Source organism: Mytilus galloprovincialis, chromosome 8 (assembly GCF_965363235.1).
Source record: "Mytilus galloprovincialis chromosome 8, xbMytGall1.hap1.1, whole genome shotgun sequence".
In the NCBI taxonomy this organism is placed as follows: Eukaryota; Metazoa; Mollusca; class Bivalvia; order Mytilida; family Mytilidae; genus Mytilus; species Mytilus galloprovincialis.
The window spans coordinates 73,731,395-73,757,990 of NC_134845.1; the positions used below are offsets into that span (position 1 = coordinate 73,731,395).

General features: G+C 33.4%; 2 protein-coding genes and 2 long non-coding RNA genes across 6 annotated transcripts in view; 2 read left to right on the plus strand and 2 right to left on the minus strand.

Annotated features, from left to right (window-relative positions):
• Window positions 1–26,288, minus strand: part of LOC143042542 (sodium-dependent proline transporter-like) — a 56,505-nt gene extending 30,217 nt beyond the window's left edge. Inside the window, exon 1 of the mRNA XM_076214915.1 lies at window positions 25,950–26,288. Coding sequence (XP_076071030.1) covers window positions 25,950–25,964 — 15 coding nt within the window. The 5' untranslated portion in view covers window positions 25,965–26,288. The remainder of the gene's footprint in view (window positions 1–25,949) is intronic.
• Window positions 4,474–9,852, minus strand: LOC143042539 (uncharacterized). The gene is made up of 3 exons (XR_012968036.1): window positions 9,379–9,852; window positions 6,065–6,152; window positions 4,474–5,189 (listed from the first exon to the last, which is right to left on the minus strand). It is a non-coding gene; the product is annotated as an uncharacterized LOC143042539 (long non-coding RNA).
• Window positions 13,429–15,825, plus strand: LOC143042925 (uncharacterized). Its single transcript, XM_076215432.1, has 3 exons — window positions 13,429–13,644; window positions 13,856–15,205; window positions 15,793–15,825. Exons 2-3 carry the CDS (start codon window positions 14,201–14,203, stop codon window positions 15,823–15,825), a joined length of 1,038 nt encoding a protein of 345 aa, XP_076071547.1. The 5' UTR covers window positions 13,429–13,644; window positions 13,856–14,200.
• LOC143042540 (uncharacterized) lies at window positions 19,525–25,101 on the plus strand. Of its 3 annotated transcripts, none has more exons than XR_012968039.1 (3): window positions 19,525–20,550; window positions 23,119–23,303; window positions 24,712–25,101. It is a non-coding gene; the product is annotated as an uncharacterized LOC143042540 (long non-coding RNA). The 3 variants fall into 3 exon arrangements; XR_012968037.1 differs by lacking the exon at window positions 19,525–20,550 and adding an exon at window positions 20,773–21,089; XR_012968038.1 differs by lacking the exon at window positions 19,525–20,550 and adding an exon at window positions 20,773–21,060.
• Window positions 26,289–26,596: the final 308 nt, after the last annotated feature.

Genomic DNA, 26,596 nt, shown 5'->3' on the forward strand with positions numbered 1-26,596 from the left:
CGCCAAAAATTACTGAGGATGTAACGAACAATTTTGTAAAATAAATTTGTCATAATCTTTAACGGTTGCGAAGGAGATGCCATAACAAGGAAAACAGTGTTTGGGGAGATAACTCCTACAAAGAAAAGTATTCGTTTACGCAGGGTAAATTTCAAAAGCGCATAAACTGTTCGATATCATATACAAAATATCTAAGCGACATATTGCGAAACAAATGTTTATCGCAAGAACAAAATTAGGCGGAAGAAAAAAAAAATAATCAGAACAAATACAATAGGCTTTCCACAGAAAAGTGGAAAGACCTAATTAAATTTCAAAATGCTTTTAAAGTCCTTTTATTCTCTACATTGTTCTCCAACCGGTTTCACATCTTTGATCCATGATTATCACAAAGATGTGAAACCAGTTGGAGAACAATGTAGAGAATATAAGGACTTTAAGAGCATTTTGAAATTTAATTTTATATATATATATATATATCATTTGAAGGACGTTATGACGATATAAATCATTCCAGTCATCATACTGACAGTTTTATTCAAGAGAATACCGTGTTTCAATTTAGTAAAGGCCACATAACCCGACATTTCCCGTTTGAATGGTTTTACACTAGTAATTTTGGGGCTCTTTATAACTTGTTGTTCGGTGTGAGCTAAGGCTCCGTGTTGAAGGCCGTACTTTAACCTATAATGGTTTACTTTTTAAATTGTTATTTGTATGGAGAGTTGTCTCATTGGCACTCACACCACATCTTCCTATATCTATATAGAGTCTAAAAGATAACGTATAGATATGTACAATCAAAAAAGAACCCCTTAGTACAGTCAAACCTGTAACCTATCTTTCATCTCATTTAAAACTCACTATTTGTGCCAATTTTTTATGATTATAGCAACATTTTAATAAAGTGAACATTTATTGTTTTTCTCGATAAGATATGTCTCAGTTAACTACAGAAACCACTTTAGTTTTGATCATTTCAAAGTGTACCATTTTACTCTATCAAGACTATTTAGCTTATTTTTTTATGAACGACAGTTATAATTTGTAATAGCAAATGCATACTTCATATTTTATCATATTCTACCTTTTAAATAAATTTTGATTTATTTTTACTTCTAGATTTTAAATAATGTGAAATGATTTTAACATCGATTGCTGAATTAATTAAAAAATATAAATAAAACAAGTCCCTGTTTATATGCCTTTAAAAAATCAAAAACAAAAAGCAAGCGATTTGTATGTTTACATTAGCATGATTAGTCAATTAAATTTCAAAGGGTATAAACTCCATATGGATGTCCACCTACTTTCAGTAAGTAGATTATACACAGAAAAAGTGATAACATTTTTTTTTATCGACAGTCATCACTAACAAAGCATGATTGTTATACAAAATTTCAAATACTTCAAATACATTTTTGACCTTAGTGAAGAATGTCCTTTCTTTACTCAACACTTACCATATTTGAAGCATTCGTCCATACATTGTTATCTATAATTTTATCAAATGTTATTAAACAAACTAAAATGTTGTACAAGCCATAATGTTACTCACAACAGCCTATGATACTGCGAAGTTTAGTAAAGATTAAAGTACCATAGAATAGTACCATAGTAAAGACTACTGGTTGAAAAAAATGCCAGATGTTGTTATGGTAACAAGAATTTTTTTGTGAATAGAGATAAAACTAAACGATACAATTTAAAATCTAAATGTCAAAGGATAATTTTTGTTCTGTGCTTTCAGAGAATAAAAGAAAAACTGCGGTCACTGTATTCTTTTTTTCTTACAAAACAAAAACAATAAATTTACCCTACAATCCAACTATCTGAGTTGTATTCCCTTATAATCATGGGTAAGTTAAAGTCATAAGTAAATCTGTTTTATATACTTGAATAGCTAAGTAAGTGTTACTATAAAACAAATATACGCGTACTTTCTTGTAATAGAAAACGCTTTATACCATAACAATTGTTATAGATGAACTGCTGTAAATTGTCTTCCCGTACACTTATTCTCACATATTTTGCCGTATGCAGTTACCTTCACTACCAAACCTTCCGTTAGAAATACGACCACAGCACAGCCAAAATGCGAGTGGAAATGAAATCCGGTATGAAATAATGTAAGCAAACGTGTACTAATTGGTGGAAAGTAATATCTATTTCTTAACAAACAATTAAACACACTTTATCCATTTCAAAACAACTGTTAAGAAAAAAAAGTTTTATAAAAAAATTGGGAACACATGGAACAAAAAATCATGGCTCTTTCAATTCACTACGTTTTATCATGTTCACAGTGATTTGTGTTGATCGGTAACAAACTCAAAAGTTGATTAGCTTGGTACCAAGAACCACTGAATGAAATATTATTTGTTCGATTATACGTTATAGATTCGCAATAGATGTAAAAAAATATATGCGCATACAAGACTATTTCAGTATATATATCCATAAATTAGTTTAATAATTTCGATAATGTTAAGATAACATCAAACTCATTTCATATGACTTTAATGAAACATATTCTGTACTTGAAAGAACCATCTATCACATAATGCTCTTTACTTAAATTAAATATACCAGTGTCTCAATATTTCAATGTTGAATTAAAGATTTATACCGATTATTTTTTGTTGCTATTTTACCTTCCACTATGATGTGAGACACCCGGTCAACTTAAACACGTGATCGTACATGTAAACATTCATGTAAGAAGTTTTCCACTATGACGAAGGAAGTTTTCATGTCACTAAACACAGTACAGGATTCACTTATCTTACATCATACATAAATGTGTGTTCCAGTAGCATATAATTTATGTAAACATCTGACTAAAATATTAAACCATGAATTAAACGTAATATTAACATAACTGCTCGCATTAATTTCGGTTAAATTACTCAGCAGCGTATACAAAATTGTCCATGTCAAGCCTACGTGTTTTGTACATTCTGTAATATAAGAACAAGCATATCTTATATTAGCATAGATGACCAATTGTATTGCAAGTGAATATCTTGAGATGTTTTTATCATATAACAGTTACCAACTACGGTACTTCTTAACTTGTTAATATATTGATTTTCTATATTAAACTAAGTATACTATTTTATGAATTTGATATATATGATTCAATAATGCACCTTGCTTTCTCTCATTTATAATTTTGAAATTTTCCTGAGAGTAACATTAACACCAACTTCAATATCAAAATAATCGAAACTTAAATGATTTTATGTAACTGTTATTTTAAGACAATACATGTAGAAGCAGGAAAAGTATTAGAAGCGACAAGCGTTCTTGAAAGTAACTTAAATTGTAAGTCTTTAGAGCTATGACGACACCCTTTTTACACTCTATACTTTGAACTACTTTACCACAATCATAATTTGTTGAAGAATCGAAGACCTAGTAACTAAATAAAAAAAAGGTTAACACCCTTAATGGCATAACACTTGCAACAAAGGTATTTGTTGTTTAATCGGACAATGTTCTGTCAATTGCTTTGAAAAAAAATTAATATACATAATTATTAGAGCAAATGACCTTAAAAAGGGATGCTAGGATTAAATCACTTTTGGCACAGCAATACTGCATTACCTTGTTTACTTATAAAGTAATTGGACAATATTTTAATACGTTTGTTTTATCTTTAAATTTCCATTCACAAAAGGCACTCACCTATGACTGAAATGAAGCTATTTCTAGAGAAAAAAAAATAGTTAAAAGTTATCTTTAATAGTTTTGTTGATCATAAAAGTTATCTGTTTGTGATAAACAATAAACACTGGACACTTTTAATTTGCAAAACACTCATTTGCAAATCCGCCGCCGCCTCAAACAAGAGCTACAATATCATGTATATAACCAAAATGTGCGGAATTACATGGGATTCAATAATTTCATTGGTTTTATACTGTTACTTTCATATTTATTTTGCAATTTGAATTATAAAAACATGGGATTTTCAATATCCCATGGGACAGGGCAAAATCCCATGGGATTTACCATTATCCCATGGGATTTTGGTTAAATCCCATGGGATTTTTTTTGGTCCCATGGGATTATTGTAGTCCCATGGGATATTTGTTGTCCCATGGGACAAAAAAAATCCCATGGGACTATAATTATCCCATGGGATTTTTAATATCCCATGGGACAAAATAAAATCCTATGGGATTAAAATTATAAATATATATATATAAATATAAAGTTATGTGTATGTTACAATGAATGCTGTTTGGTAGTAAAATGTTTTAAATGTATACAAGTGTTTTTTATATTTTTTATATATACATATATATAATTTTTTTAAAATTTTGTCACAAACATGTTTTTTATTTGTTTATATGACAATAAATATTATTCTTATTTTGGAATGTATAATAATAATATTTTACAGTCAAAGAATAAAGTCCTTTCACTGAAACAAAATGATGAAATTTCTAAATAAATGAAAAAATATTGTTTTGAAATCTTTGTCTTGTTTATTCTATTATGAAAAATAGAACTGAAAAAATATTTCATATTCTGACTGAATAGTTCACTCTTTTCATGAGGTAAGATTTTCTTTGTTATAGGTTCATTGCAATACTTGTATAGGCAAACAATTTGAATTATATATAACTTTGTGGTGTACATAATAGTATGCTTATAATTGCAAATTTATAATATAAACACTTTTTGTTCAAGTTTTTGCTTTCTTTATTCACAGCTTGCTATGTACAATTATTCAGTCCACTATATAAGAGTGAAGTCAATAAATAATTTCATTCACTAGAATATTCCTGCAATTCTTAGACAAAACATTTTTTCAATCTGTTCTTTAAAGATCTTCCTCTGTACATCTTTATTGAATGGAGAGATTCAAATGAGAAGACAAAGCAAGTTTATTTGGACAACAACATTCTAATATCTTGTTCATTCGTTCCATCTTTCAATTGATAATTACATTGTTGTATTTATATGATCAAGTTCTTGTGCATCAATGATCGTGATGATATGACTCCTTTTTGTTTATAGTCATCATGTTGAAATTTCCTCTTTCAAATAAATGTAGGAAAAAACATGTTCCATTTCAAATTAATAAAAAAGTCGCACTATGGAGAAAAATATCAGCTTTAAGTTTTCCGTTCAGTATTGATCTGTGAATGATGACCATGAAAATCCAGATTTCTGACCTACAAATACACAAACTCAAAAATTATCAGTGAAGAGATCAATAAAATGGCTATTTTATCATGTTTATGATTAATATGATAAACTTTCATTTAAATATTCAAGTACTAAATTACAGAAATCGCTTAAATTTTATAATAGTTTAGTTAAAGTACAGCTTATTTAAAATTATAATAAAAAAATATAGGCCACCGATGAGTTAAATAAGATATTACATTTTTAATGCCAAAAAATGGCTTTTTTGCACCAAAGGGAGATAATTTGGAGCTTTTTCAATGATAAATGCATTTTAAAAGTCATCTGGGGCCAAACCGAATTGATTGTTTTGAATGCTTTGGTGTACCATATGATAAAGATATAAATAAATTGAGTTATGAAAAAAAAATATTAAAATTTTTTTCTGAAATTGTTATACCCTAGAGCCTCCTTAAATGTCATTTGATCTCTATTGGAGAAATGTCTCATTGGAAATCAGACTGCTAAGTGTTTCTTATTTTTATATCAACCCAGCCATATTATACCTGTCTAATATCAGGAGCTTGTACATAGTTCAGTGGTTGATGTTGGTTCATACCCGTCATTTTTATTTTTCATAATTTTTTGTTTTTATAAATTAGTCTGGTATATTTGACGTTTGAATTGATGCTCTGTTTCAAATTTGGTTAGTGTTGACTTTTATAGATTACTATAACATGTATAGGGTATGGGTTTTCTCATTACTTACAGGTCATCAATGGCCTCTAATAAGTAATTACAATGCTTACATCCACTAAATTGAACTCTGATGGATAGTTTTCTCTTTCATCATACCACATCTTATTTTAATAAATATTTAATTATTATTCAAGGACAAAATTTTTTATAACAGTGGACTTACCATTTAGGCTTTGTTGACCTCTGTAAATCTTATTTTGTTGATAATTTCTTCTGTTTATAGTTTCCCCTTTATCTTTCATGTTCTTGCCCTACACATAAAAGGGTAAACATCATTTAATGACAAAAATAACTACTACATGTATTACATAATTAGTAGGCAACTGAAAATTTTGTCTTATTTGTATATAACATCAACTTACTCATCATTCTTGCTGTTCAATATCATGAATATTATCATTATTCTATGAATATGAGGTCACAGTAAAATTAACCTTGGCAGGCAGACATCTTTTTTATATGATACCTTGTAGTCATTCCATACAACAAGTAGACCTATGCTTAAAAATCTAAGGCCAAAATTAAAATAATGTTTATTTCCCCTCCCCCCACACGGGTCAAAAATAAGCGCCCGGGTCAAAAAATTATTTTCCACAAAAAAATCGAAATTATTTTTTTCCTGAAAATAATTTGTTTCCATTTTTGGAAAGTGCTTGAAAGCACTTGAAAGCAGAAGGATTGATAATCTAAATAAATACACTCAAATTGAGCACAAACAACTGATAAGTGGCCTGGACTGGACAAGTCAAACCATTCATGTGACCATGCTATGACAATCACATCCAGTTAAAAAAAACTAGAGGCTCTCAAGAGCCTGTGTCGCTCACCTGTTAATGTGTTTACTGATGTCGGCCATCTTCGTTGGTAGCCGGGGTCATTAGACACTTTTTTTTTTAAATAAGTACCCTAGTATTATGATTGTGGCCAAGTTTGGTTAAATTTGGCCAAGTAGTTTTAGAAATGATTTTTATACAAGTTACAAAAATGACGAAAAGTTGTTCAATATTGACTATAAAGGGCAATAACTCCTTAAGGGGTCCTCTAACAATTTTGATCATGCTGACTTATTTGTAGATCTTACTTTGCTGAACATTATTGCTGTCTACAGTTATCTCTATCTATAATAGTATTCAAGATAATAACCAAAAACTGCAAAATTTCCTTAAAATAACCATTTCACAGGCAGCAACCCATCAACAGGTTGTCCGATTCGTCTGAAAATTTCAGGGCAGATAGATCTTGACCTGATCAACAATTTTACCCCATGTCAGATTTGCTCTAAATGCTTTGGTTTTTGAGTTATAAGCCAAAAACTGCATTTTACCCCTATGTTCTATTTTTAGCCATGGTGGCCATCTTGGTTGGTTTGACAGGTCACGCCACACATTTTTTAAACTAGATACCCCAAGGATGATTGTGGCCAAGTTTGGTAGAATTTGGCCAAGTAGTTTCAGAGGAGAAGATTTTTGTAAAAGTTTACAGACGACGGACGCAGGACGACAGACGACGAACGCCAAGTGATGAGAAAAGCTCACTTGACCTTTCAGGTCAGGTGAGCTAAAAAAAACCTGCCTTCCTGGTCTGTTTACAAAGGGTAGACCCGGGGAGGGGAAACAGACATTCTTTTAAATGTGGCCTGATAAAATGACAAAACCAAGAAAACTTATCATTGACCAAAGAACAATAAAATGCGGTCATGGTTTATATATGAATCTGCCATTCAGACATGCACACCTTACAATTGTTTCATATCTACCAAATATAATCTACCTGTAACTTTAAACATATGATAAACTGACAAAACAATGCAGTGTTTCATTGACCATGATAATGAACCATGAAAATGAGGTCAAGTTCATATAAAATATGGCAGACAGATATGTGCATCTTACAATTATTCCATTCACTAAATAAAGGGGCCTTATTGCTTACAGTATCCGGAAAATTGACCAAACCACAAAAACTAAATATTTTCAAAGTTCCTTATACCCTGCCAATTTGTTATGGTTGTGCCTGTTCCAAGTGAGGATCCGATAATTCAGTGATTGTCGTTTGTTTATGTGTAACATATCTGTTTTTCAATTTTTTTGTACATAAATTAGGTTGTTAGTTTTCAACTTTCAACTTGGCTATCATGTGTAAAATCATACAAGTGTTGGGAAAACAGGAAGTTGTCGAGTGATGAATCTGAAAATGCATCACACGGTATAGCTGACTTATTTAACCCCGAAACCAAATTTCAGAAATCCTTCTATTATAGTTCCTAAGGAAAATGAGACGAAAAATATTCATCGGACGGACTGACTGACGCAAGGATGGATGGACAGACAGGGGTAAAACAGTATACCCCCCCCTTTTTTAAAGTGGGGGCATAATTTTAATACGGGCTATAAAAACCCATGCAAGATGTCAAAACAAAAAGAAGTAACCTAATTCTTACTTGTTAGGGGCTATTTATTTATTGTCGGTTATACATATAACAATACAACATATTAAAGGTCTGTAGAGCTTTTATCCGAAATACATATATATGACAAGCACAATACATTTGTACATGAAACATAAAGCTCATCACTGAGATAGTAGTCTCAGATAGAGGGAGGCGGGGTCAACCAAACTCCCCTATTCAATCTGAATGCAGGACAGAAAGTCACAGTCAAAAAGTCACACACTGTCACAGGACAAAAAGTCACAATTTAGTTTTGAGATTATTTTTCTTTGAACAAGAAAAACACTCTTTTTGTATTTTTCTTGAAGTTTTATACATGAACATGATGTAGCAACTTTAAATTAAAATTTATTAAAAACAAATAAATCAGTGCATTAGGTTTGCGCACATTACCATTACATTTGCGCACAAAAATCATTACGTTTGTGTGCAGCTTTTGATTACATTTGCACGCATTTTTTAACATGTAAATATAAAAAAAAAAGATATAGTATGATTGCCTTTTACAGCTGACTATGCGGTATGGGCTTTACCTTGGGCTTTGCTCATTGTTGAAGGCTGTTTGGTGACCTATGGTTGTTAATGTCCGTGTCATTTTGGTCTCTTGTGGACAGTTGTCTCATTGGCAATCATACCATACCTTCTTTATATTGGCTTATGGTTGAAGGCCGTAAAGACCTCTAGTTGTTAATGTCTGTGTCATTTTGGTCTCTTGTGGACAGTTGTCTCATTGGCAATCATACCACATCTTCTTTTTATATTATGAACAATTTCCTAAAATTAAAAATGAATATATGTAATAAAAAGAAGATATTTCAAAATCTTTTTTTCATTTATATTCAATCAATTGTCAACAAATTGTTTGTGACTTTTTGTCCTATTAACTTTGTTACTTTATGCCTGAGTTTGACATGTGTTTGACTTTTTGTCCTGTGACTTTTTGTCGGAATGTCCTGTGACTTTCTGTTTTTGCAGAAGTCCAGGGAGTGTTAAAAAATCACATGTGCAAGTTGAGAGTCAACACTTACACAGGGACTACACAATACTTTTTCAGAATGTCAGCAAAAAAGAATCACTGGTGACAGGGGAGTGTAACCGATGAATTGATCCTGAATCAGATAAGATTTTCCCGGTACGTCTAAACACCGCTCAGGAGGACCTCCTGGGTGCACACATGCAGGGCATACAAAGTGCACTCATGGCAGACCCTATATAGTCGCCGTCGTATCTGCACACATGATGGATGTATATATTCGTTATAGATCGTCATACACTTCTCATTTTAGAGTTAAATTTGCAAGCAACCTCTTAAGATTCTAAAATAATAATGCTACTAAAAATATATTATTTCCCCCAATTTTCGCAATTTTTTCGCCATATAAAATATTTAGGCGACTGTGCTTTTAGTGAATATAAACGATGACGAGGCCTCACGAATAAATATAAATATGAAATATACTGGAACATCGATTAGCATAGATCGAGCAGCAGAGTAAACTTCCACATAAATCTCTAAGTTATTTACGCCGGATAATATAGACTGTGCTCCTGAATAAAGTTGTCAAATACATTAATTTGTGTTTTTTACTTCTACAAGAAATTTGATTCAAATGCTAATTACGCACCATTTGCTGAGCAGAGAATCATTCTAAGCCAGGAACCGTCTATAGATACTAACTGATAACAGTAAGAATAGAAAGTCTCTGTAAAAAGGCAGTCAATACTAACAGAACTGTATTAACTTAATGATACATGTACATCAAGTTCCAGCACCTCACCAAGCACCCTTGCCTTGCATACTGAGATGGCAAACTGGTGTGTGTCAGTATTTTAATATAAAACTGCGTAGGTTCATATCGTTTGATTCAACGTTTGTTTGGTTATTTTTTAAGGATCGTTGTAAAATTATATCTAAATCTTTGTTAAAATACTATTTTAAATTGTTCAATTCTTTCTATTTCATAATTTTGTCAAAGTCTACTTTTTAAAGTTTTAAATTTTACAGAAAAAATGAATATTCCAATTTGATTTGAAGAAAATCTTTTTGAACTGTCATGACATGGTGTTGCAAAGCTGATTACAGGTAACTATAACATACAGTAATTTTCCATTACGACAGTGCGTGTATTCTCGGGTGTGTATAACGTATAGTTTTCTAGAGAACATCCTGTCTACGTGTAATACAGATTGATGACATTATACAACATTTCTTTGGTTAAATGTGATAAGGTATCTGTGTCCATTCCCTATTTCAACACCACTAATTTTTCGAAGAAAAAAAATCAAAAAATAATTATATGAAATTAAAAAGAAAAGTAGCAAATATAAACCGTTCAGTAATTGCGCATTGAGTAAACATAATTCCAATATTGCATGAACAAATCCGTGAGAAAACGTATATATACATGTATGAATAAAGATGTGTTTTAAAAGACCTATTGGCATTATTTCACACTAGGACCTAAGATAACTAGAACTAAGCAATGGTTGATCCAGAAATTTTCATAAGTGGGGACTCATTGACTGCCTTAGAGGGGTCACGTCCAGTCATGCTTCCGTGATTCCCTATATAATCTACCATTTGTTTCCCAAGATTTAGGAGGGGGGCTGGTACACACATATATATATAAATATACCTCTGCGGCGGAGCCAGCCATTTGAAAAGAAGGGGGTCTCAACCCAGGACAAAAGGGGGAGGGGGTGGTTCCAACCATATGTCCCCATTCAAATACATTGATCGTTCAAAAAAAGGGGTGGTTCCAACCCCCGAAACCCTCCCCCTGGATCCGCCACTGATACCTAGTATGCATATAATTAAGAACAGCTTTGAATATATGCATATAAAATAATGGTACGTTTAAAAACCGTTCAGGATCTCCTGGTTGCACACAGGACATTAAGTAACTTAGGACATGTATATATAATAGTAAGAGTTCAGGGTATACATTCGATAACTAACATATTTTATAATTTTGTAATTTTTGTTTTGATAAAATCAGAAACATATAATACATGTATTGAGACATATATAATACATGTGTCTCTGAAAAAATCAAACCATCTTTAAAGAAGTTATTTCAGTTTGAATCGACTGTCTTTTGCATTAGAATTCCAAAACGTTAATGTTATTTACAAATGCCAAAACCTGCAAGAAAGAAACATTTATATTCGGTGATTTTTACACTAAACGTTTTCGTAATTTGTTTTAAAAATATTAAAAAGTACATGTACATCGTTTTTTTCAAGATTTGTATAGTAACTGGTTTAATTAAGTCCCCTTGATGAAATTTAAATTGCGAGACGCTAATTAATAAACTATGATCTATCTATCGGCATGCGTCGTTATTTGGGATACGTCACGGATGACCGATGGTCATATTCAATACGATATACCAATCATCATTTGAATTTGGGCAATTGATCTTTAATAATTAGGACTAATTGGTGATGGCAGAGAATAAGTCGCTGGTGATGGTTAAAAACATATAGAAGTAAACTTTGCAAAAAAAAGGTTTCCTCGGAAAAAAATTATGAAAATATATGAATATGCTAAATAATTTTTTTTTCCGAAATAATAATTAAAGACGTTTAGAAATAACAAATTTTCACAGTTGGGAAATTTTCAATTCAAGTTATTTCATTTTGAAAACGTTGAAAAATATAGATCTTATTATATGTTAAATGTGGGCCGCTTGGAGATCAACTTGTGAAACCCTGCATAATTAGGGTTTGTCTACTTTCGTCTTTTTATATTACCAAACATTCTATAATCAAGGATTTGTACAAGGCCTTGTTATAATGAATATTATCGCCAATAACACCATAATTAAATAAAGAACAGATACAATATTCGCCTAAAGAGTTTGCCATCTAACAATTCAAAATGAAATGTTGAGTCGAAACTGAGGTACCAAATCTATAAAAAGAATCACTATTTTAGTCGAAATTAAACTGTATATAATATTCTTTTTTTCAAAACTCCTGAAATAATTTAACATTAACTATAGAGAGCTTACATATGCAAATCTGTTTAAAAGTATGTGAGCGTAAATAAAATTTATTTATTACCCCCCCCCCTTTTTTCCTTCTATAAAATTTAATTGTAAACGATTTTCGTTCTTAATTTGTGTTTGCTCATTAACTGGGGTTCATGCTGTCAAAAAAACAAATGTCTCCTTGTGTAAAAGTTATTGATAAGAAAAAATTGAAGCTTCCAGAAGAATAACGGTACGTCTAAACACCGCTTGAAGGACCTCTTGATTGCACTCATGACATACGAAGTGCACTCAGGACCCTTTATAGTCATCGCACACAGGATGGATGCATATATTCTTTATACGCTTCTTATTTTAGAGTTAAATTTGGTAGAATTTGTAATTCTTAGAAAATAATAAGGGCACGTGTCACTGATTACACAACTACTGAGCCATGAATTATCCAATCAACAAAAATAATTGGATTATCTTTATTGTTGTTTTATACATTGTGTTGTTAGTACAGTGTGACCATGCGGGAAGTAATATTGTGACGTCTAGAATGAATATCACGATGTTTTAAGATTTTCGTCTTTTATTAAAATTTCGTTCCATAAATTTTTAAGTTTTATTCTTAATTTTATTTACATGTCCTGGACCAGTAATTAATTCTTTGCACGAGTTTGAAAAGGGAAATAATTATAAATGTTCATACTTTAAAAGAATTTATATTAATTAAAGTTTTGTATATGGAATCCGTTCTAAACGGTAAAAGCCGTACTTTTCAAACAATCAAACTCATATACATGTAGTTAGATGTTATTTCTCATTTTTATCGAACTTGTCCAGGAATTTTATTTTTGAGTTATACGAATGTTTTAAGAAATCCGTTTTTATTAAGTTTTTTTTCTCTAATTAAAGTCGTTTTGTCCAGTTTTACAAGCCTGAAACGAATTTCAATGCGAAAATAAATTCTGAAAACGAACTTGTCTCCGTTTTCGTCTCCGTTTTTTTAAAATTATGATATTTTGGGTATAATTATTTCTAAAAAATATGTAAGTTAGATTGTAGTAGCGAGAAATTTTAAAAAAGAAGATGTTATTCTGTTACACCGTTCTGTAATTTATATAGTTCGTTTGATTATATTCTTAATCTACTTATGTGTTCCAGTCTAGGAGGATTATTCATCTTTAACGTTAAAACATCGTACCGTCGCTACCTTTCCCTCTCTCAAACTGGACATTGCAAGGTCATAGCAGTTCTGGAGAACTTTTCAAAGGACAAACGTCATCTAGGACACAATTCGTGGCTAACCACAGAGTGAGTTAACTTTACAACATTGTTTTTGAAGCCTTCAAATTGCCTTTCGTATGATTGAACCTTTTCTCCGTGAAATACCTGGAATTTATCTGTTCTTGAAAGTACAACATTTTCTCGCATTCAACGGACTGTGCTATCAATTACCTTTGACATTTCGTTATAATAACATTAATTGAACACATTGTAAAATTGTATTTTATTTGTTTTTCAGCTTTTTACCATTTGTTAGATTGGTTTAAGAATAAATTATCAGCACCTGATAGTCTTGTTGCTTGAGCCCAATCGTCGGTTAAACTTAATGGTCAGGCCATTACAGTAAAAAGTCTACAACTTGCCTGTTGTGTCTCACAGATAACGCCACTCCACAGCTACACAGCAACCTACCTGTTGAGCCCTGCATGTACGCGTCATCCCTTGACGTACAGTAAATTGACGACAACCTGTCTTTACATATCCAGACAAGGAACGACAACGTAGCAACTTACATACCTTTACACTGACAGTGGACTACATAGCTTGTGTATACTCGACAGCAAACTAACAACGTTGAGTCAACATGGATCCCAGTCATGAGGAACAACAAGAAGAGATTCAGCCCCAAGAAGGAGATGTCCCTGAACTATTAGAAAATCCGTCTAATACATCACAGTCAGATGAAACTCCCGAGGCTAGGCGAGTACGTGACCTCACGGAAAAAGGACAAGGAGCTTTCACTGAAAAACGTGACAAGTTCTGTCAGGAACTAGAGGCTCTCTGGGCAGACATTGAATCCCAGTTATTGGAAGTAACAACGCCTCCTAACGATCTCCAGCAACTCCTAACAGTCCAGGACAAACTTGTTAAAGCCTGCAATAATTATCGTAGGCTCACAGATGAATACCTAGAATTTCTGAAAAGGACCAGAACATTGGAGAGTCAAAAAGAAATTGATGCATGTAAACTCTCTTTGGATTTACGTCTGTCCAAAGTGGAACTTGTTATGGAAAAACTACACGAGCATCGCCTCGCCCTAACAAAGGCCAAATCCACTAAAACAAAGACCTCAAAAGGTAAGAAAACCTCACGCAGTGGTAGCTCTAACGTGTCAGACATGTCAAGCCTAGCACGGAGAAAGCGTGCCAAGGCAGAGGCTGCCAAGTCTAAAATAGCCTTTGTAGAAAAACATGCCATTATCCTACAACAGGAAGCAATGTTAGAGGAACAAGCCCTGTTCAGACAAATTGAAATGGAACAGGAAGCATCACACAAAAAGGCAAAAATGGAACAAGAAGTCGCTCAGGAGGCCGCACAGAGAACAGTTCAGTTAGAACAAGAGGCTATGCGCAGGAAGGCTCAAATGCAACAAGAAGCCGCACGAGTAAGCCGAGAAAAGGCCCAACTTAAAGCCAAATTTAACCTTCTTGAAGCACAGAGAGAAGCTGCAGCCGCAGAAGCCGAGGCTCGTATCCTGGAATACGATGATAGCCAAGCGTATAGCGATCTCCCTGACGAAAAGGAAAACCCGCTCCAGCGCGTGCAAGATTTCGTCAATAAACTTCCTGTATCAACTGTTGTAAAGGAAGTAACAGAACCTCAAAGGAAAAAACAAATTCCTGTTAAGATCGAGCTGAGTCACGATGCACCAGCGTTCGTGCCATCCGTGGCACAGAACTTGCTGTCACAGACATCTGCTGTCTTGCCTTCCAATTATAAGTCACCGGAAGTTACCTTTATCCCAGATCTGGGATTAGTAACCGGCATACAAAAACTAGGCCTTTCAGATGAGATCCCTGCTGAACACCAAAAACAGGGTAGTAAAGAAGCGATCCCTGTCTTAAGCACAAAACAAGACGTTATAGAAGAGATCCCTGTTTCACACCAAAAACAAGGCGTAATAGAAGAGATCCCTGTTGCACACCAGCAACAAATCAACCCAACATCGGAGATTACTAGATTTCTCTTGCGTAAGGACCTGCTTTTCTCTCGATTAACAAGCTTTAACGATCGGGCAGAATCCTTCCATACATGGAAAGCAAGCTTTAAAAACGTCATAGACGAATTACAAGTTTCTGACTCGGAACAAATAGACCTACTGATAAAGTGGCTAGGGCCAGAGTCTGGTAAACATGCCATGAGTATTAGGGCATCAAATGCCAACAACCCTACTAGAGGCTTACAGAGGTTATGGCAAAGACTGGATGAGCGATATGGTGCTCCAGAAATGTTGGAAGCCTCTATCACGAGTAAACTCGTCAATTTTCCTACCTTGACGAACAAAGATAACGCACGTCTTTATGACTTGTCTGATATTCTATCAGAAATCGAATATCACAAGGAAAATCCCAAGCTGGGATGTTTGCTTGCTTATTTCGATTCTTCGTCCGGTATAAATCCTATTGTGGAAAAACTACCATACGGACTCCAAGAAAAGTGGATAACAAGGGCTTCAAGATACAAGTCCAAATATGAAGTTGCCTTTCCGCCATTCACAGAATTCTCTGCCTTCATCAGGGAAATGAGCAAAATTAAGAACGATCCTGGGTTCATCTTTGGATCAAAAGTAACACCAAATACAAAAGACTCTACGCCAAGGTTCACACCTCAGACGTACTCTAAAGTCAACGTCCATAAGACGGCTGTTGAACAGCAAACTGAAGACAGCAGTCAACAACAAAATCTGTGTATCCTACACAAGACAAAGCATACCTTGAATGAATGCCGAGCATTCCGAGCCAAACCAATCGAGGAACGCAAGGAACTGTTAAGACAAAACAATGTGTGCTACAAGTGTTGTGAGTCAACCACACACAGAAGTCGGGACTGCAACGCAAGTATCAGTTGTAACGAGTGTGGAAGTGAACAACATACCACAGCACTTCACATCACTAGACCACAACAATCTGAAAGTTCCCAGTTTAGCTCACCCAGACAAGCCTACGGCGGGGAGCAGACAGAGTCAGCTGAAACAAAGTTAACCTCTGTAAGTTCGATCTGCACAGAGATCTACAAAGATCATAAGAGCGAGAAATCTTGTGCCAAGATATTACCTGTGGACGTGTACCACAAGGACAAGACAAACGAAATTATCAGGATGTACGCCATTATTGACGACCAAAGCAACCGGTCTCTTGCCTCGCCTGAATTCTTCAGTCTGTTTAACGTTCGGGAGAAACCTGAAAACTACTCTCTTACGACATGCTCCGGCAGAGTAGCTACTTCCGGGAAAAGAGGAAAAGATTTCGTCATAAAATCTGTACATAGTGACGTACAATTTGATCTGCCTACATTAATTGAATGTAAAAATATTCCCAATCATCGAGACGAAATTCCTACTCCTGAAGTTGCAATGCATCATCCTCATCTGAAAGAACTCAGAGGAAGCATTCCACCAATAGAGGAACGTTGTCAAATTCTTCTCCTTATTGGAAGGGACCTTATAGAGGCACACCACGTCCTTGAACAACGCCTAGGACCATCCCGAACTCCATTTGCCCAAAAGTTGAGACTTGGTTGGGTCATAATTGGAAATACATACATTGACAAGCAAACTTCTCCTATTGAAGTCAACACAAAGATAACTTACGTTTCAATCACGGAATCAAAACAACGTCTTGCCTCAAGACCGGAAATAGCCGTTAAGGACAATAATCCAATTGTTGTTCAGTCTAACGACAAAAACTTTCATTCGAATGCCAAGATCGCTAAATCGCATTCAATACAATCCCTTGAATGTACAGGACCTAGTACCAAGCCTGGTAAACGCACAAATTCATCTAAAGGGACATCACTCGCGTCACTAAAAGCAAAATCTGTGACTTCTATAGAAAAATCTATAGATAAAGAAAGTTTCAATCCGAAATCAACAGAACTTAAAGTTCGTGGAGAGGAAATCAATAGCATTCACAAACCTATTCCGAAAGAAGGACCTATTGCCAATCTCAATCTGCCATTGCATGAGAAACGTCTACTACGAGGAGGAAGCAGTATTGCCAAATCTGACTTGAATATAAGTGAAAAGGAACCAGTAGTCTTATCTGGACATCGTCACAGAGTAACACCCTTTCTTGGACATTACTACGACAAGATCAAACATAGAGGACGCCACTCTACAGATAGAGCGACTAGATCTGCAGGATTGAACGTTATGACGAAACGCCTAATTTCGTCTGATACTCACAAAGATGTGTCATATCGCCAAATCGGAAGACAACCAACTACTAACTCTTGTTATACTTCGATCTGTCGTCGATCGTCATCGCCGTCTAACTACGTTGGAGAAAACAGTTCCCATTATCGATACAGCAGTAATAGAACATTCTACAGAACACAACAATGTCGTCCGAGACACCCTTCTTCTAAAGGACAAGAAACTGTGCCTACCCAGTTTCACGTGGAACGTACTTATTAGGAACTTTTATAGTGAAAAATCGTTTAGATCCGATATTTCTCACACGAAATAGTGGACATTTCACCTGTATATATTCAATTTATATTGGGATTAATTCATTTGTGTAAATCTTGTATTCATATTCGAAAAAATTATGGAAAAGTGATATCAGATAGACATCAGACGGGGAGTATTCTGTTACACCGTTCTGTAATTTATATAGTTCGTTTGATTATATTCTTAATCTACTTATGTGTTCCAGTCTAGGAGGATTATTCATCTTTAACGTTAAAACATCGTACCGTCGCTACCTTTCCCTCTCTCAAACTGGACATTGCAAGGTCATAGCAGTTCTGGAGAACTTTTCAAAGGACAAACGTCATCTAGGACACAATTCGTGGCTAACCACAGAGTGAGTTAACTTTACAACATTGTTTTTGAAGCCTTCAAATTGCCTTTCGTATGATTGAACCTTTTCTCCGTGAAATACCTGGAATTTATCTGTTCTTGAAAGTACAACATTTTCTCGCATTCAACGGACTGTGCTATCAATTACCTTTGACATTTCGTTATAATAACATTAATTGAACACATTGTAAAATTGTATTTTATTTGTTTTTCAGCTTTTTACCATTTGTTAGATTGGTTTAAGAATAAATTATCAGCACCTGATAGTCTTGTTGCTTGAGCCCAATCGTCGGTTAAACTTAATGGTCAGGCCATTACAGATGTGGTATGATTGATAATGAGACAACTATCCACAAAAGACCAAAATGACACAAACATTAACAAAGAAAGACTATTTCGAAGACAGTTTATTGACACGAAATCCGTTCAAACCACGACTAAGTCTTCGTGCACAGATTTCCGTTAAGGTTAAACCAACTTGGTTAAACTGAATATTGTACATAATTGTCTTCTCTTGTATAATGGTTTGTTGAGAATAAAGATATACAAATGTAATAAAATTTGATATTCAGTCAACATTGTGTTTGTTTAAAAACTTGATTTAGAGAGAGAGAGATAGAGAAAAGAATCACACTGAAAAACAAAAATCGAACTTGTTACAGAAAAAAAAAACGCAACTATAAAATAATTTTCTTTATTCGTGAACTGCAAAACACAACAAATTAATTTACCCGTCATCATGAAAAATAAACTGAAAAAGCACATCGAATGAGATATATGTTTTATTTTTTCTATATGCAAATTCATGTTAAAGGTAAAACTGAACTAAACAATACAATTCCTAAAAAACAATAAAGATAATCCAATCAATTTTGTTGATTGGATAATTCATGGCTCAGTAGTTGTGTAATCAGTGACACGTGCCCTCATTATTTTATAAGAATTAACATATCTATCTAAGTTCGATTCAGGCGCGGATCCAGAGGGGGGAGGGGGGTTCCGGGGGGGGGGGGGGTTGGAACCCCCCTTTTTTTGGCCGATCAATGCATTTGAATGGGGACATGTAGTTGAACCCCCCCTTTTTTTGCCCTGGGTTAGGACCCCCCCCCTTTTTAAAATGGCTGGATCCGCCCCTGCGATTTCAACTTCTACCAAAATTTAACTCTAAAATAAGAAGCGTATAACGAATATAAACATCCATCATGTGTGCAGATATGATTACGGTAATGGGTCCTGAGTGCACTTTGTATGTCCTGAGTGCACTCAGGAGGTCCTGAGCGGTTGTTTAGACGTACCCGAAGAATAAATCATTTCCTGAACCTAAAATACATTTATCTGTAATTAAAGAAAATTCGCCTAAAACATTCTCTCATATATTTAAACAATTAATTGTAAAATAATTAATTCAACGTCGGACTTTCTGTCTGTTTACTAATACTTTTCTTGTTCAGTTTAGTTTATACCCATAATAGATGAACGGAAATAAGTACTTTTTTTTGGAAAATTTACAATTAGATGAACGGAATTAAGTACTTTTTAGGAAAATTTACAACTCAAATTTTCAAAAACAAAATTCTACACTTTTTACCTGGATGTTTTTCTCTGTCTCGAAGCCGCAACCTTTGACCCCGTATCAAACGTAGCGACCAACACCTCACATGACGTATTCTCGATGTTGAGGTATTGACAATATACAATCACATTTATCAATATACAGCAAGTAAGTAATTTGGTGTTGAATGCCAGTAGATCAGAATTTGTTAATTGAACTTTACCTGTTTAAGGGGCACTAGCTGCCAAATTCATGTTCTTCATCGATTTTAATAAAATTCACATAACGTGTATATAGTGTTGAATTGTTTATTAAAATGTTGCGCACAATCTTGGCTGATATGCATAAAACCATTATATTTCATGACACTGCATGAAAAAGAAATTGACTTATCGCATAATACCAGAACCAGAGACATATATATTGTATCTAATATCTCTGCCAGAACTAAAAAATAAACTACAGTAAGTCCACATACACATAAGAGGGTATGGATGTTAATTAACAGAATAGAGAACAAAGGACAAAGAAAAAAAAAGGAATAAAGAATAGTGAAAGAAAGAGAATAATGGAAAAAAGTGTAAGTTATTAAAAATATAACTAAAACAAGAATGTGTCCCCAGTACACGGATGCCCCACTCGCACTATCATTTTCTATGTTCAGTGGACCGTGAAATTGGGGTAAGAACTCTAATTTGACATTAAAATTAGAAAAATCATACCATAAGGAACATATATACTAAGTTTCAGGTTGATTGGACTTCAACTTCATCAAAAACTACCTCGATCAAAAATTTTAACCTGAAACAGGACGAACGAACGGACGAACGAACGGAGGCACAGACCAGAAAACATAATGCCCCTCTACTATCGTAGGTGGGGCATAAAAAGAAGACAGAAAAAAAGACACCCCTCCGAGACGAGCCTTACATGCACTGTTATTACCCAAGGTTAATTTTACGGCGGCTCATTTTATTTTGGCTTAGAAATAAACATAATTGACAAGTTTCCTTCCCCTGCATTCTCGATCCCACATGTAAATAGCACGGTGATTTCAAAAAGACATTGATACATCATTACAACACTTGCCGTCAGTATTTGAATATATTGATAAAGAAGGTATAGAAGATTAATGCACGCACACTATTATCCACCACTGGCATAAATAGTTAGTCCGCAAACAACGAGGGTCATAAAAACCCAGCACTTTGAACACAGCCACCGGCATGGTGTGAATCTGAAAGCTTCCCACTATCCATTTCTACCCATAGAAAACTTTTGCCTTTCATTTATCAAAAATGAAATATGTTGATATTAATGGTATATAAGAATTATTGGGGAATTCAAACCATTCCTATTGTAAGTGATAAAACTAAATTTATATCAGGGTGATTGAAATGAGGAAAAAAAAAGGGGGAATCAGGAGTTCAGGGCCCCCTGTTTGGGAAAAGAATTGCTTGATTATATATGGAATCACTGAGTCATGGCAGGAGCAGACCCCTCTTAGGCAGTCGGTGGGCCCCACTTATGAAAAATTCTGGATCCACCACTGTGGTCATGGTGGTCTTCAGTTGTATTATCTTTTTAAAAAAAAATTACACCTGTATAGTGTATATTCTTTAGTGTAAATTAAGGGAAAATACTGTGAACTATCTGTGCATTGGGGCTTATTAAAAGGTATTTCGGGGGGAAGAAAGAAGGGAGGGTGAGTCCATGGGAGGTAATCCCCACCCCTTTCAATTTGAGAATATGCTATTATCTTGTAAACGGTCCAGATCCCGGGCCGCCATCCCTAAACCATATATATTCTTGAATGGGACGATAAAACAAATCAAATGAAATTAAAAGGAGGTCTTTGGGGTTACCCCACTCTGTTCAATTTGAGAATGTGCTATTATCTTGTGAACGATCCAGATCCCCACCCCTAAACCATATATATTCTTGTCGGGGACAATAAAATTAATAATGAAATAAAATAAAAGTGAAGTCCCACCCCCTCTAGTTTGAAAACTAGTAAACGGTCAAGATCCCCACCCCTAAACCATATTTATATATTCTTGTATAGAACAATAAAACAAATCAAAGGAAATATAGGGAGAGTCCATGGGGTTCACCCCCACCCCCACATGTTTGAGAAACTTTTAAATGGTTGAGATCCCCTGTCATCCAGTGGTTAGGTGAAAAAATTTCAGGATCCCTGATCCCCACCGTCAAACCATATATATTCTTGTATGAGACAATAAAACAAATCAAATGAATATAGGATCATCCCCTTTGTCTTGGGTTGGGAACCCCCCTTTTTAAAATGGCTGGATCCACCCCGGCATACCATCTAGCTAGCTATAAAGGCTTTAAAAATATGAAATCAAACAAGCAAATTAACAGTGTAGGCAACTGTTTTGAATTTAAAAAAAAGTCTTTTACATATATATAACAATGTTAAATTTTTTGTGCATTTATTTTTGCTTATCGTATTTTCAATAATAGACAAAATTGCATGATTGAATATTGTTATTTGAGAAAAATCAGCATACATGATATAAAATGGGAAGTGGAAACTGGGAATTTGACAAAGAGACAACAACCCAATCAAAGAGCAGACAACGGCCGAAGGTCACCTATGGGTCTTCAATGCAGTGAGAAAAATTCGGCACTGGTCTTCAGCTCATAAATATGTATCAGAAATGAAAACGAGATACAGCTTTCAGTTGTATTAATAAAAACCTCACAATAAGTTCTGAATATCAGAATATACAGTATTGCAAGATTCTCTCAAAATGTACACATAGAGCTGAAAAACTGTCAGTGACTTTAAAATTAATCATGCTTACATTAAAGTCCATGGAATCCATCTTAATATGCATACTCTCGTAAAAATATATTTGATTTGATTTTCGTACAAAGGAATATAAGTATGCAATAGACATCAAGTTTTCAAAAATAAGAGTATCTATGCCATTAATTTACGACAAGATCTTAATCAAGTAATAATTTCGGTTTGTTTAAATATTTCGGAGGTTAGTATGACCTCCTCTTTGGTGATGATGTTTTCGTTTTAAAGTTGGGAAAATTGTTTGTACATGTACCAACAAAAATAAAAACACAAAATCAATCTAGAATTATGTTTTTATCATTTTTTTATGTTTAGGTTGTCAGCAAGATGAAAAGGACAAGTATGCAGTTCAAAATTCAAAATGTGGATAAGTTGAGCTTTGCAGATTTTCATATTTTGCATGAATGAATTCAAAGGTTTTATGATGGACAGCAGAGAAAGAAAAAAACAACTTTTCAATTATCCTGCTCCTGGATAAATGTAAAACATCTTGTTTTTCGGTAAGTTTTATGCTCTGTTTTGATAGTGTTAGTGCATTCATCTTTCCAGTCTTTCCTCTAAATTGTAAGTTTTTGGTGAGTGTTCACCATGAATTTCAGTAAGTAACTTGTGGATTTACATGTATATACTCAAAATTTAGTACTAATATTAATGGGATTTTAGCATGACATCCTGCCAAATGCTTGTTAATCATGTTTATGTTCCAGAACAAACAAGTATTTGGACTGTACGCATACAGTCTGCCCAATTTTAAGAAGTTGGTCAAGTTTATTACAAACAAATGTACAGTACAGAACAACATAACTGAAATCTTTAATAGATTAATACAAAAAGTTTAATTGCAGTTAAAATAAAAACACAGGTTTGGTTGAGCTGGTACCAGACAGTACAAGTATACTTAAATGGTCTGACTGTACACATATGGTGGGACTGTAAGTTCTGGACCATAAAAGTAAGATCCGAATACTGATATGGTCTGGAACATTTATACATGTCTTAAAATTAATATCAAACACATTGGTGTTTTTGAACTTGGTAATAAGTTATGTGATAGAACTATAATGTTTTGGGATATCAAAATCAAAAATATCCTATTTTTACTTTTAATAAAGAAGAAGATTATTGATGTATGTTTAAATGTATATTAAAATGAGACAGCAAGCCAACAACACAAAAAAAAAAGGATAAAACATACATATTTTGTTTGTATCAATGTTATAATTTCCAATATGTTCAAGGTATTTTTTCATTGAAATAAAACACAAATTGAAATCTGTCTGAACTTCAAAAGCTTAAAGAAATATTGTTTCTGTTGTCTGCATTTTGTATAATATATTGCAAATTCTTGTGAATAATGGAAAGTTATTATAGTTGTCTAAAGTTTTAACTTTTAACATTGATCTTTATACTGTAAAATTCATAAATTATTGCGTGCATTTATTATTGCGATTCTGTCATTTTAGACTTAAATGTGATTTTAAATTTTACGATTTTGAAAAATCCTGTTTAATCCATATAAAATATTTCATAATATGAGTTTAAATTATTGCGTTTACAACTCCGTTGCATTTTTCGCAATAAAAAAAAACTTGCATTAATTCTGAATTTACAGTATATATATATATTATGTATATAACTTGGGAAAATACCCAAATTTTATAAAGAAGAATAAATTAATTGATTGTTATTGGTATTAGAATAGGAAGATGTGGTATATTGCTAATTTGACAACCCTCCATCAGAGACCAAAGGATGTAGGCCGTTAGCAACTGATGACACTGGACAACCTTTAACAATCAGTAAAATCCATACCGCATAGCTATTTTTATTGAAAATCATATTATTGCTACATGTATGAAAACAATGTTGTATAATCCATTACTTTAGATTTTATTGGTTCTTTTTCAGAAGGATTGAAATTCACCACCTAAAATAAATGGAGAAAACATAGAAACAAGACCAGAATAAATTCAAAGAAAAAAGTTGGATCAGTTATTATTTTCATCACTCAGTCAATGATTTGAAGTTCTTTTAAATTCAAAAAAATATTGAAACCACAATAATGTCAAAGTTCTGTGCTGAATGTCCAAAAAGTGGACTATACCATCAATCAATGCTGGATGATAAGAAACTATTTATGTTTTGTGTTGAGGGATATTGTGAAAAAAATAGATTTACTTAAATAGCTACTAGTATGTTAAGCCTAACAATAGAGTTTTTATTGATTTCAAATGGCAAATAATTGTGTTTCAAGAAAGTATTCTATAATTCATGAATAAACATATATTGATACTTACATTATCTGCTTTGTTGTTTAAAAGTTTAGTTTTGAACAGTTAAAGAACAATATGCTAAATTAACATTTCCCAAGAAAAAAAGATATTCAATTAAAAAGATTCATCTTATAATAATTTACTACCAAATAGAATACATTGTAACATACACATTACTGTTTATTCATATCTATATATTTACAATTAGAATCCCATAGGATTTTAATTTGTCCCATGGGATATTAAAAATCCCATGGGATAATAAAAATCCCATGGGATTTTTTTTGTCCCATGGGACAACAAATATCCCATGGGACTACAATAATCCCATGGGACAAAAAAAAATCCCATGGGATTTAACCAAAATCCCATGGGATAATGGTAAATCCCATGGGATTTTGCCCTGTCCCATGGGATATTGAAAATCCCATGTTTTTATAATTCAAATTGCAAAATAAATATGAAAGTAACTGTAGAAAACCAATGAAATTATTGAATCCCATGTAATTCTGCACATTTTGGTTATATACATGATATTGTAGCTCTTGTTTGAGGCGGCGGCGGATTTGCAAATGAGTGTTTTGCAAATTAAAAGTGTCCAGTGTTAATAATACATTATAATAAAAGAAGAGTATTTGCCATATAAATAGATCAGTGTACTTTGGAATCTAACATATTTTGGAATTACAAAGGATTAACTTAGTATGAGCCCTAATTTGCAAAAGTTTATCTTATTTTTATCCGTTATAATATCATAATATTGGTTATATCTCAATCTTATTTAATGATAATATTTTCGCTGATACAATTTGACTTTGTCAATGTTTAAAACAGTATTAAACTTTTGTAGGAATACAATTTCAATATACATACCTTTTCCTTTTCCATATTGAGAAAATGAAACAGTAAATCCTGTTTGTTACAGAAAGAAGCAAACACATGCGCAGTTGGAAATAACGATATTGATGTAAAATTAGCGCAAGTTTCAATTCAATTTAATTTTTCGCAATGGTTCAGCAGGTTGTGTTTTACATCTTTTTTAAAGATGTTATGGTTATGCACATGAGTATCTTCAAAATAAAATATTTAACAATTGAAAATCTGAACACGTAACTGTAGTCATGCTCGCTTTGTGATGATCACTATTCAATAATAATTAGAATGGATAAAATATTGAAAACTTATTTAATGATACGATTTAATCAGCCCTAAAACGGATAATTCAGCATACGCAATACTGATGACGTTGACCTGTCGATATAAATTAGATTTAATATTGCTTTTCGGACAGAGGCAATACGGTGGCCAATACGGTAAAAGCCGTATTGTCACATGGGGCTAATACGGGACGTTCACTTCCGGTTTCAATTTTCTTACGCCTTGCTTAAATTTAAACGTATCATTATGCGCATTATTGACACTGGTTCATTTCCGTTGATCAATCATCAGAATAGTAAAACTGTTTGGTTTATTCTTCCCAGCTACTTTATATTTTCTAGATAGAAGGAATTTTAATAGCA

What these genes read in the sequence shown, in the direction of transcription:
- LOC143042925 (XM_076215432.1), top strand. Translation starts at nt 14,201, where the DNA reads ATGGATCCCAGTCATGAGGAACAACAAGAAGAGATTCAGCCCCAAGAA. An exon ending in TATCAACTGTTGTAAAGGAA is followed by an intron (nt 15,206 to 15,792) that starts GTAACAGAACCT and finishes CAACCCTACTAG; the next exon opens with AGGCTTACAGAGGTTATGGC.